The sequence below is a fragment of the Artemia franciscana genome, chromosome 4 (assembly GCF_032884065.1).
Source record: "Artemia franciscana chromosome 4, ASM3288406v1, whole genome shotgun sequence".
Classification (NCBI taxonomy): domain Eukaryota; kingdom Metazoa; phylum Arthropoda; class Branchiopoda; order Anostraca; family Artemiidae; genus Artemia; species Artemia franciscana.
Genome location: NC_088866.1, coordinates 31,149,870 through 31,162,901, shown reverse-complemented (window position 1 = coordinate 31,162,901; position 13,032 = coordinate 31,149,870). Strand labels below are relative to the sequence as shown.

General features: G+C 36.3%; 1 protein-coding gene across 2 annotated transcripts in view; it reads left to right on the top strand.

Moving 5' to 3' along the window:
- Nucleotides 1-13,032, top strand: part of LOC136026289 (phospholipid-transporting ATPase ABCA3-like) — a 138,448-nt gene that overhangs the window by 16,396 nt on the left and 109,020 nt on the right. For both annotated transcript variants that reach the window (XM_065702691.1, XM_065702690.1), the window contains exon 2: nt 11,106-11,561. In XM_065702691.1, the coding sequence (XP_065558763.1) occupies nt 11,128-11,561 (434 nt within the window). In that variant the 5' untranslated portion in view covers nt 11,106-11,127. The remainder of the gene's footprint in view (nt 1-11,105; nt 11,562-13,032) is intronic.

The following is a 13,032-nucleotide window of genomic DNA, read 5'->3' as shown; positions in this document are numbered from 1 at the left end:
TTATAACACACATATTTTTAAAGGTCATCAAAGGTCAGGGCCCTCTAGAGGGAGAAGGAGTGGAGGTAGTTGCTTCAAAATACCTTCCCGGGACATACTTTAGTCTGTAGATTCATCCCTGAAGTTTCCTCCTCAACGCCCCGCTCTTTACGCTAAAGTTTGACTCTTTCTCTCTACTACTTTTTAAAACAGTAAAAAACTTTAGCGTAAGGAGTGGGGCGTTGAGGAGGAAACAGCCCCTTTCATATACGGAGTAATTTCTGTTCGTTTTAAGTTTGAGTATTTCTCTCAACTCTACTTTTTAAAACAGTAAAAACCTTTAGCGTAAAGAGCGGCGTGTTGAGGAGGGAACAGCCCCTTTCATGTACGGATTAATTTCTGTTTGTTTTAAGTTTTAATATCGCTCCTTTCTATCAGTTTAAAAAACTTGTTTTTTTATTTAATTGTATTCATAAAACTTTACAGTTTCATGATAAGTAATTAAACAAATCGAAAAGGTTTTTCAAATATAGTAAGGAGCAAGTTTAGAACTTGAAACAAATAGAAATTACTCTGTATATAAGAGGGACTGCCCCTTCTCAGCACCTTGCTCATGAAACAAAAGTTTTTTAGTACTTTGAAAAATTTTATATTTGCTATTGCAAATTTTCTTAAAAAATTTGAATAAAGCCAAACTTCACAGTAAAGAGTTTAGAACTAAAGAGGGGACAGCCCCCTTCATATAAAGAAAAATCAGTTAAAATATGTTTCAAATCTGTTCCTTGCTTTCATTTGAGAAGCTCTTCTTTCATTTAATTTCTGATTGTTTTTTAGATCATACTCAGGCCTAACCAAGATATAATTGAGATACCAGTCCCTTAAATCCCTGATCAATTGCTTTTCAAATTTATTAATTAGTGTTTGTACGTTGATTAGAACCGTCCTACGTTTCTAATCATCGTACAAACACTAATCAATAAATTTGTAATATCAATTTTGGATAAAATTTGAATATACTTAAAAAACTGGCGTTGAATAGTAATTTTGGTAAAAATTCCTTGTTAATATAAGAATTTGGGTTGGATGAAAAGGAGTATAATTGTTAGTATGGATGGATATTCTGTGAGACTTTTGATCTTCTACATAACTGAAGCCATCACAACCTCTAAAAGAGGATTATCGGTAAATGCATTACATACATTTCTTTAAATATCTCAAAGTACTCCATACAGATAGAAGAAGATAATAACACAATTTAAAATTACTGAAAACTCAGTTACTAGCGTTATTTGTCATCCCAAAGTTGTTTCCTGGCGGAGCTGATGATGACCTGCCTTGCTTTTTCCACCTCTGTGCTGGTCTATATGTGCTGTAACATTTTAGCCGTATAGAGAAATAATTTAAACTCATTCCTACTCCCGGCTACCTCTTTCAACATTTAACTGAAACTTCGTGAAGAGTAAGCAGTTTGTCCATTAAAATGTTCTTTTTAGGAATCTACCCTATCCTTAGCCTAGACAATTACTCATTCCCTCTCATAATAGCTGATACGCAACTACATCACTAAACTCGGCCTAATTTCATCACAAATAAAGCGGATCAACTTGGTTGAATCCAGTGCTGCCGCCGTGTGGCATTACTTCTTTTGCAACTAGGAAGCCTAAAATATAGTTATTGACACTTTTTAAATCGATTGGCATCTCAGAATTTTAGATTGATTGCAAAATCGTCCTATTTGGGATAAAGTCGTAGTTTCGTAGTTTGATGGCCTAAAATGGCTGAAAACAAGACTTTGCCCTGATCCAATCTGTATGGTAGCTTAAAAAGATCTTTAAATTTACGTTTGAATGAGCTCCTTCCCAATTATCTTGGACCTTCGGTTTGATACAATCGCCCCTGGGAAAAAATACAAAACAAATAAACATGTATTAACGATGTTTCTTCTGAAAAAAGCGAAATTCCACACTTTGAAGATTGGAGCTTGAAACTCTATAATAGGGTTCTCTGATATGATGTATCTAATAAAAGGATTTTCAATAAGTTCGCTTGCTTTTTTGGGGGTGTTTCCCCTTTTTTCCAAAAATCAGGAAAATTTTCTTAAACTTTCGGTTTTGGGTGGGTAAAAATAAACTTAAAGAATTCAGAATCATATTAATTCTGAAATCATATAAGAAACGTATTCAGAATCAGTATAAAAAGCCAATACTGCTGGTGTGGCAACTGTCAAGAGAATTCCATTTTTATGGCATTTTGGTATTTATCAAGTGAGATTATAGCGATCGCTATTTCTTTCGGTTTGTCTGTCTGTCTGTCCCGGTCTTGCTAGTTTGGACACTTCCAGATAAGTCAGGACGATGAAAAATTCTTAAAAAATCATGAAAGTTCGTTTTCAAAACAAACTTAAAAGAAGGTTGACTCTAACCAAAATTAAGGGAATATATTATATATGTTTTTCCAAAGTTACAACTGGTAGGACCTATCCCCGTCTTTTATGTAATTTTCTAAGCCTTACAAAGCAGGGAAGGAGCAGAGAAAGCCAAAGACGTGCTTAGGGTTTTCAGTGCCCGGGGACAATGTTGGTTATCCCCTACCACAATCGCTACCACAATATAAGTAAAAAATATAGTTCATTTCTAGATTAAAAAAACAAAACAAAACTTATTTTGGTACCTTCTTGGAGGATGTATCCGATACTTCTACCGGCATAGTTTGGGCTCTGAGCTCATTCCTAAAAGTTTCGATTTTCCAAGATTATAAAAAGCCCCTAATCTAGAATTAGGGCAAAAACAATGCGAACCGACCACTTTTTGTAAATATCCTAGGGATATATCCTGGCATAAGTGGGAATGGGGAGGGGACTGGGACACAATTTGCGCGGTATTTTAGTGAATATTATGCTTGGAAAGAGTATCGAGTAGGGAATCACTCTTATTCTTTTGATTTTGTTGTAGCTAGGGCATCTTGCTCCGAAAAGGAAATTTTATACAAAAACTATCTAGTCTACATACACCCCCTTCTTAATATCTACATGCAGCTTTTGACTATTTTCTTGGTTTGCTCTATTTTTGTAATGCTGGTGCCAGTTCAAGAAAAATAAAAACATCAGTAAATTTTGGATGTAGATTTGAAGCCTAGATTGGATGTAGATCCAGGCACTAGGGGAAGGGTGCTGTTAAACTGTTTCTGAAAATCCAGTAAGTTAATATTGACGCAAAATTACCCAAGCACTGAAGGATCGGGGAATGGCTTGTATGCAGGGAAATCTTTAAAAGATCAAACCTTTCTAACTTCTTAGGATTTTCCTTTTTTTCAATGTTAATACAACTGCCGGGCTTTCGTGTTTCTTCAGATCCCCCCCCTACACTTTTGGAAGTAAATTCCAGTATATGTTCTTGGGTGGATGCAAGAAGTTCCTGGCAAATTTAATCAGCGTGAGCAAGAAAACAACTCATGCACATATGTATTAGAGGGAAAGGGGATTTGGCAGTCTCTAGAGCTAAATATATTCGTATAATGTGCCTATTTTTGTTTGTTACTAATTTACTCCACTGCCTGAGAAGAATCTTCAACGTGTAAGCCTGTTAGGGCGAGTCGTAACAGTTTGCACATGGCCTCTTCTGAACTAAACATTAAATGACGAAAATATAGTATGAATCAATTGCACTTTCAGTACTATTTCCAAATATATTTGTCGCTATGGTGACGATTGCGCTCCAGTACCTCTTATGAGGTCATATATGGTCACAGACTTCAAATCGAATTTGTTAAACGCCTTATTATCGATTAGTACCCAAAACGAAAGGTGTTTTTTAACTAGCTTTTGAGAATTAATTCAAGGTAATGAAGTGTTCTCCTAGGTGAATCATTACGGACTTCTCACAGTTGAAAAGGTGTACTTGCTTCATATGAACCAGGTGAGTTACGTACGCAGGGCGGGGGGATTCACGGTTTGTCCTATAGTTGCATGTATTCTCCATATAATTTGCCTTTTTTGCGGTTTTTCGACTTTTTGCTTGACCGAATTTTTGGTACTTAAAAACTAGGCCTACAACCTGATAATTTCATACTTTTGAAAGTTAACGTTGAAAATCGACCTTGTTCTGCGCTAAATCAATGTTTTTGACAGTGTTTATGGCGATCGTTTCCCGTATGAACCTCCCTTAAAGCAGCGGTAATCCTCAGGAGGTTCCATTAAGCTGCTTTAATAAAAAAGTATATTTTCTCCAAGTGGTTCCCCATTGAACTATTTGAAGACTAAGATTTTGCAGTTCTTATACTACATAATGCAAAATTATCACTTAGTAACGTCCTGACTTAATAATATCCAGTGGAGAGATAAAATACAAATGAGCAATGTGCCGCTAATGAAATACCAGCACGTACGTATAAGAAAAAGTAAACATCAGCATCGACTTTGAAGAATTATGGTAGGAAAGATCAGCCTTGATGAAGAGGGAGGGGCGAATTTTTGTTAGGTAGGATCTAAGAATTTTGGTTGATCCTTAGTGTTGATAACTCTTACTTTCATGTATAGATCGTGAGCAAATTGCTTCCAACTGCAGTTTTGAGCAAGGCCATATCCGGAGGAGGGGGGAGCAGGAGATTTAAACTCTTCAAAATTTCTGTCTGGCCCGTAAAAATGTAACAAAAATGCATATAAACAAAATTGGATGCGTTTTTAAAGTTTTTTTGTAACCCTCCTAACAAAATCCTGGATACGGCCCTAATTTTGAGCTATAATTTTCTTTTACTAACAATTTACTAGCTTATTTTCACTGATTTTTTTTTACTAAAATAAAGGTAAATATGGAAAATAAAGCAGATCAAGACTTCCCCTCCCCCCTATGAATCTGCCTCTCCTAGTTCTTATGAATTAAGTGTGGCCTTCTCAAAGTGAGAAGTGCATAGCGATCCACTAAGGTTTGCTCTTCAATTTTTAACTCATTTCGGAAAAAAGCTCGAGATACGCCTTTTTTTGGTGTGATGGTAATCAATGTAGGCAAACCTGATTGGAGATACTAGTAATGGTGATCTTAGGCCGTTAGCCTAGGCAACTTTAATTTTGGACCGATTAAAACTTCTCAGGTTGTACTCTGAGGTACCTTCTGACTAGAGAATAATCTGGGTCGACACAGTTGCCATTTATAGCACCTTTTTTTAGTCTGTGTTGAGCATCTACGATTTTGATCGTACTTTGTTTGTATATAATGAGAATTCCAGCCCCCTTATTAGTGTAAAGTGGCGGAAGTGTGCCAATCGTTGCAGGGACTGCCACACGTGGCACTCTGGCATATATACTGGGCGGCAGAATATGGGTGACTGCTCGGCTGACCAGGTTGACTGATTGGGTGCCTCTCCAATAGCTAACACAGAAGTATTTGTCGAATTTGAGAGTCATAGCTACTCCCGCGTTTGCCCTTGTAGTTTACCAACACACTTGGAAAACTATAGGTCTCCCCGTTTGCCTGCGAGTCCAGGGGACTTGTTGGTCATGTGTCCATCCCAAAACACGGTAGTCTGCCTGAGACTCTAAGTAGGCAAGCATATTAGGCTTAGGTCACTTGTTTGTCTGTGAGTCCAAGCAAATTCATGCTTGGACTCAATGTTGACTGGATAAATCCAGTAAACGTTGGCCGTCATGAGTAAACCCAGAAATCTAGATCATCTCTTAAATTCTATGACTATCTGCCATAGTTCTGCTCCAAGATGGATGTATGGACGATAGTCTATCTATCCACAAGGGAAAATGACATCATTTTTATACATTCCCGAAAAAAGTTTATGCCAGCTCTGCCTCTCACTCATACTATCAACTATCTTGGCTTTTGATCCAATTAGTCATAGATTGATGATAGCTTGATTTAATTCAAACGAGGTCGTAGCCGATTGTCGTGACCGAGTTCGTTGATTTTTGAATTAACATCAAGATGCCATCGATTTATGGCTAATCAGAGAAAAAACCAAGACAGTTGATAATCTGAGTGAAAGGCACAGCTAGCATATGCCTTTTTCAGGAATATTTGAAAATGATGTCGTTTAAAAATCAATAATTTCTGAACATTCCTCGAATTAAAATAAAGTTGCCATCGATCCATGGCTAGTGGGAGAAAAGGCCAAAACAGTTGATAGTCTGAGTGAGGGGGACAGCTGATGCATCGAAAGGAAATAGGATTTACTAAAATTGTCTGAAAATATGGTGTATATGATAAGTAATTATACTAAATGTATTTCCTTCATTTTTTCACCGTTATCTGAGTGTCCAGACGAGGTCACATCCAGAGATTATTAGTAATTTAAAAAGTATGGAAACTGGCGCTAGGATCGACAAAAAAAATCACCCTGCCGAGCACTTGGTGTTTTTGGCATTTTTTGTTTAAACTTCGTAGATGTGTTTTTCTTACAAACAGTTATTACCACACCATTTTTGCAAATTGCATTAACTGCATCAATTTTGTCTGATTAATAGACTGAACAATTGCCAAACGCTAGATGGTGTTTGCAATTTTTGCAAACACCATCGGTGGAAATGAAAGTACCAATTTCCGTTCTTGTAAGTTACCCGTACTCTTTGGTTCCAAATTGATATGGTGGCACTAAATAGCAAGGAAGTAAAAAATAACGTCAATCGGTTTTTGTCTGAATTTGATGATAATGAAGCTATTTGAAGGCTACTATGAGATATGTAAGGCAGTGATTAAGTGAACTTGAAAACTTCGAGGTTCAACATCAAAGTTAGGGTAGCCTTCTGTCTCTCAATTCTCTAAAGACCGCCGAATGTCAAAAACCCTTCAAATAGCACTTATTCATTGGCGGATATAGCAGGTTAATTATACCAGCTTGTCAATCTGGTCTCTAGGGGTGTTATCGGGGGTCTGAAACGATTCTTTCTGGCAAAAAACTTGTAAGAATTTCAGGTAGCTGAAAATGCTCTATGGGATATTCGAAAAGAGGAAAATACATCAAAAAATGGTTGCAATCATCTTACAGGTTATTGTCTTCTGCTCGTGATAGTACCGACTTTGTTCTAAAAGCAATATCCTTCATAGAGTACACTTGTGAAAAAGGGCGAGACATTTTCTAAGATTTCTAAGTAATTAAAGGAAATAGAGCAAAATCCAAGCAAACATTTTGTAGCATCTTCAAGAAGCTACAGACTGATATTAAAAGCGGTATCTTCCGCCAATGAATACATGAGTACTTTTTAAATATAAATTTTCGATTTTAATGTGGGATTTTCGAGTTCCATCAGTTCACTTAATCACGGCAGACCAGAATAGGTCTTTATGACCACCATTAATGAAAAACTGACGGTCAATTGAAACGAGTGAAAGTTCATTTCGGCATCAATTAACGAAGCAATGCACCATTGAAAAGAAGAGTTGGATATGAGAGTGAAAATTAGGTAATAACCTCAAGCTATATTACACATTCATATATATCTGTGGCTTCAACAAGATGGGTTGGTAACGTAGCGGTTAGCGACGCTTGAGGGACTCGGGCACATAAACTGGTCGTTTGCCTATGATTTCTTCATACGTGATTTTCTTCTGTACGTCAGAAAATCAGATCTCGGCTGTAAACATTCAAAAGACTTTATGGGTACTTGTGTATAATTCAGAACACACTCAATAAGTGAAGTTAGGTTCTTTCGTGAAAAAAACTACGATGCTGGTACATTTTATGAGAAAATCCGGTTTCATAGCCACAAAGACAAAACTCAATATAGTTTGCTACGCATAGTAATAGAAGATAGTGTCTGAATATGGATTTTGAAATGAAGATTTGGGACTTGCCAAAGACTGAAAAAGAGGCAATTATATTTTTCCAGAATAAGGGGTTGTTGCCCACGACCTTTCTGCGTTCTGGATACGTAATTCTAAATTGTAATTTTACAATTTTCCTAATAAAGTATTGCATTCTCGTCATATCTTGTTTTATTTCATTAGCTTTATCAAAAGTTTGGGCTATATATTTGCACATTAGGGGAGGTGGGTGCATTATATCAAATACCTAACTTAACCTAACCTAACCACATCTATATATGGAATATTTAATTAAAATGTACCTGTATCGTAGTTTGTTTCACGAAAGAACCTAACTTCACTTATTGAGTGTGTTCTGAATAATACACAAGTACCACTTTATGTTGTATAATCTCCCAGGTAAGCTGACCGATGTAACCCTCTGTTCAATACTCGTTATTGCATATGATTTTTGGCGCTAATAAGCGTAGAATTGAGACTTCTCAGAAGGAAACATTATAAGAAAACAATTATAAATTCATAATATGCAGAATAATTGTAGTTAACATATCTTGACTGCAATGCTTCTATACTTTACCCCCACCCCTTCTTCCCTAATGTGCCCTAATGCATATTGCCTTGCGTCACTCTTGTTTCAACCCGTGTATCCGTAAACTGAACCAACTGTGACAAAATCAAGAAACGGAAAAAACCCACAGGAAATACATGATTTGGGCTACGTATTTGCTCATTAGGGAGAGAGGGAGTAAAGTATGGTGGTCGAAATACCTTATCTACTATTATCCTGCATACTATGAAGTAATAATTAGTTTCTTCTCAATTTTCCCAATTCTGGGCTTATAAAATCGCATTTATTGAGTTAGTGTCCCGAATTGTGGATTGTAAAGTGGTGCATTTGTGGAATTATTATCGGGCTGTTAAGCTCAATAAGCTACAATCAGGTCTTTTAAAGATTGAAAATTCTTGGCGTATTTCTCTATCAGGTTAAGCTAAAAAGCTTTTGTTAGTTCCAAAGTGCCAAGGACATGAGAATAAAATATTGCCCATTCACAAATCTATTCGCACTCGATTTTCTAAGTTTTTAGGTTGATTGCTTCAAAAACTATGAAGCTTCTAAGTTTTACCACGTTTCTTTCAGTTCTGTCATGTGAAAAAAGAAAATAAATAAATATAAATAATAATTATTTATATTTGACAGCCTTTTTTCCGTGAATAATATAACAATTGGTCGATCCCCAAAGACAACTGCACCTTCAAAGGGAATCTGCATCTTCTTAAGCTGCGTGGTATCATATGGTTCTAACTTAGGTTCCATATGGTTGATATGGTTAGAAGGTTTCCTTCTTTTTTTTTCTTCTTTTTAGTTTGGCACCCGATACTACTAAAAACTACATATAGAGGTCTATTTCACTAAGAATTGAATTCCTGATTTTTTGTGTTATTTAAAAGATATATATGGGTGTATAAGTTTCTGGTACTGGTTAAATATCCCGAAAACACTCAAGAAATGAAGTTAGGTTAATCATAATGAAATAAACCAAAATATGATGAAAATATAATACTTTCTAAGCAAAATTTAGGAAAGCAGGCCGCCCAGATGTTAAATACCTTACCACATCTATATATTGAATATTTGATTAAAATATACTTGTGAAGTAGTTTCTCTTGCTCAGGCTAAGCTGATTATAATCGAATGCGAGATAAAATCACATTTAAAAAACAACCAAGACTTTTAGATATCTTGAAAACTTTATAATATAGTAGGAAAGGAATTGAACCGATACTTGGGCTCGCTTGGTTTAGGGGATCAATTAGTAAACAAGTTTTCAAAAATATGTCACATATCACCCTTTGGATTACCGCTGCTGAGCTGAGGAGATGTCCGATGGGCCACTGGCTATTTTTGACTCAAGTTATACAGAAAATGCTTATTTTTGATCGTGGTTCAAGCAAGATATAGCGCGCCTTCTTTCTGGGAAGAAATCGGGAACGGGAGGTCCATTGAGTGCGGGTCGGAGGGATGTCCGAATGTTAGACGAACCTGAAATTGAGACTTACTTACATTAAGGGGCAATGCTGTGAAAAAGTTTGATAAAAATAAGTCAGTTAACGCTTTTTGAGTTTTTCACTCTGATGTCAGCCTGCATGAGTTTACCGAAGTTAGTTATGATGTTTTCACCGCTCAATCGGCTAGGATTTACTTTTGGAGAAAGTTGAAACGATTCGGAAAACTTTCGAAAAGAATAATTCAAGGCTGAAACAGGACTATCAGACACGTAGTGAGAAATCAGTTCGTCAGAAGGAGTGGCAAATTTGCAAAAACAGGAAAAACAGGCAAATTATATGAAAAGCATTAAGCATCCTAAAAAAATCCTTATGATACCATGAACATTGAAAATAGAGTCTGGTGGAACTGGTAAGTTGACACCTGTACAACCATGTATGTCTAGAAAACAAATTAGGAAAAATGGAAAATTTATACAAGACCTTCATACAGCTGGTTAATTGAGACTTCCGTGGCCTCCGACCCCCTGAAAGCTGGTTAATTGAGTGGATGACTGAGAGGAGCGCACGTGCTATTAAACAGTTGTGTAAGTTTCTTCATTTAGGGACTAAACATAGGAAATCATGTTGAGGGGATAACTTGTTACGATTTTTAGGATTTGAAATTTATTATGATTGGTATTGGTCGGTTAAAATGTTGAACCTTGGTGTGTTTCTTGCCTTTTTGCTGTCGCTTTTTTTCTTTTTTTGATTTATATTATCTAAACTTTTTTGTTACTGAGCTTTATTTGTAGACTGTATTGTGTGTTGCTTTGGCCCGCAGGCTTTTTGCAATAAATCTTATCTATGATGTTTATTGGCAGTAGAAGCTGCCAAATAAAAAAAATTAAACGCGGGTTAAAAAAAAAAAAAATGTGACACCAAATTCCTCAAGAAGCTGTAGCTGTCCTTTGAAGTTGTAGGTAAATTTGGGAATCAACAAATTATTCATGTTAGAATTTTTACAGACGAGTTCAAGTTTTACAGAGTGTATTCAAGTTTATCTAATTAACTTAGTTTATCTGTTTTTACAATTGTACGTGGTGACGCTGACGAAAGTTGGGTAATCCACAAAAAACTTAACAATTTTTAAACAACTAAAAAGAACTCGGTTTTTAGGTATTCTAAGATGGGTCCAGGGGCAAAAATATTTCTATTTTCATATCTTTGGTACTTATAGGAGTACCAAGGACATCAAACATTTTCTTCACTGATTTGGATATTGAATTGCTTTATAAAATTGCTTAATTGATTATTATGTTCACAGTTTTAATTTTCCACTTTTTCTGCTATATTTTGATTTACTTTCTTTTTTTTTAGCCTTTCGATCTTCAAAGCAAATATGATGGGTGACGAGAAAAGCCATCCGCGTGTGACTTCTCACGTGTATTTCAATGATGATGATAGGACTAAAAAGAAAAGGAATAACAGTGGTGGCAGCACAAGCTCCACGGGCTCAGAAAGTTCCTCTACACCAAAGCACCAACCTCCTTCGCGCAATAAACTAAAACGTGCTTTATCTGAAAATTATCAAATGCAGAGCAGGCCTCTGGTAGTAGCAAATAATTCAAGTGGTTTTAGTAAGCTTAAGTTATTATTGTGGAAAAATTGGGTGGTGCAGAAAAGGCACAAAATTCAAACTGTATCAGAAGTGGCATTGCCTGTGTTTTTTGCTTCTTTACTAGTCATTATTCGGGATTTAGCACCTGCTAATAGATACCCCGAAGCTACATTCTATCCTCCAATCGATATCAATCATATGCCTAATATTCCAAGGTGAGTGGACTGATTAATCTTTTGGGGAAAACTTTCTTTTGTTCTTTGGTATAAGTGCGGTTGGAGCCAGAAACGTCAATTGGGGATGGGGCCTTTCGAAATACACCTATTTTGCATTTTCACTGACAACACCCTTTTGGTATTTTCATTGTAGAAATGGAAAAAAAAAGTTTGCCCCTCTAATTTTTGAAAAATATATTTATCTCCCCCCCCCAATATTTTTGTGAAATGACACCACTTATCGGAGCTGACCAAGTACACAGGATTTTTTAATTTTTTGTGGTGGTAGGGGGCGTAATATAATTTTATAATTTCAGTAATTCACTACTGTTTAAAATACGGTCAGTCAGACAGGTACTCACAACAATCCGTAGGTAATTTTTCTGGAAAACATCTAGAAAATTTCTATCCGCTTTTTGGAATGTCAATAATTCAGAGCCATATTTTCAGAGACTTATCTTCCTATTCTTCCAAACATTTTTTAATTGTGAAGATTTACCTTGCGTCTTGGGTATTCTACTTTTAACATCTTCACTTCTCCCGCCGTCTTTACTAATATACTACCAAGGTTAATGAAGCTGTCCACCTGACCAAAATTTCGTTAACCTTTACATCTTCACTTATCCGTAGCCTTAGCGACTTGGTCTTCTTAATGCTAATGTTCAAACCTATTCTAGCACCCTGAACTAGAAAAACCTCTAAAAGTTCACTCATTTTGCTCACAGTTTCATGTAGGATACTTAACTCATTAGCATAATCTAAATCCAAGAGAGTTTTCTCCCTATTTGATTCCGTGGTCTCCCATAGCCTTTCCTGGGCTCCTTAGGACATCAAAATGATCCATATAACGGGGGATAGAATATAACCGTGCTTAACTCCTGATTTAATACGAAACCAGCTGCTAACCTCATTTCCTACCTTAACCGCAGCAGTGTTATTCAAGTACATAGTATTACTCACTTTAATGTACTTGTTAGGTATACCCCACAAGGATAAACCCTCTTTAAAGAACTTCTATCAGCAGAGTCGAGCGCTTGCTCATCAAACAGTTCGTGGTAACGAACTGTGGTAAGGAGCGACCAGGCTCAATTGTAACCGAAACCCTAAAAAACGGAATTATGTGGGAGGATCTTTCCATGGAGTAATTTATCATGGGTAATAGAATTTCCATGAAGGGGGCATAGGATTTTCTAGCATTATTAAAAAAACAATTAGAAAATAAGCAAAAATTAAAACATAAAACGAACATAAATTATTACGTTTGTGGGAGGGGGGGTTCGTCTCCTCTTCAGTACCTCGCTCTTTACGCTAAAGTATTTTAGTAATTTCAGATATTTATTCTATGGCCTTTGTGATTCAGGGGTCATTTTAAAGAACTGGGACAAAATTCAAGCTTTAGTGTAAAATGTAAGGTATTGACAAGAGGAAAAGAAAGGTAATTCAAAGAACCCCCCCTGATAGAAACTCCCCC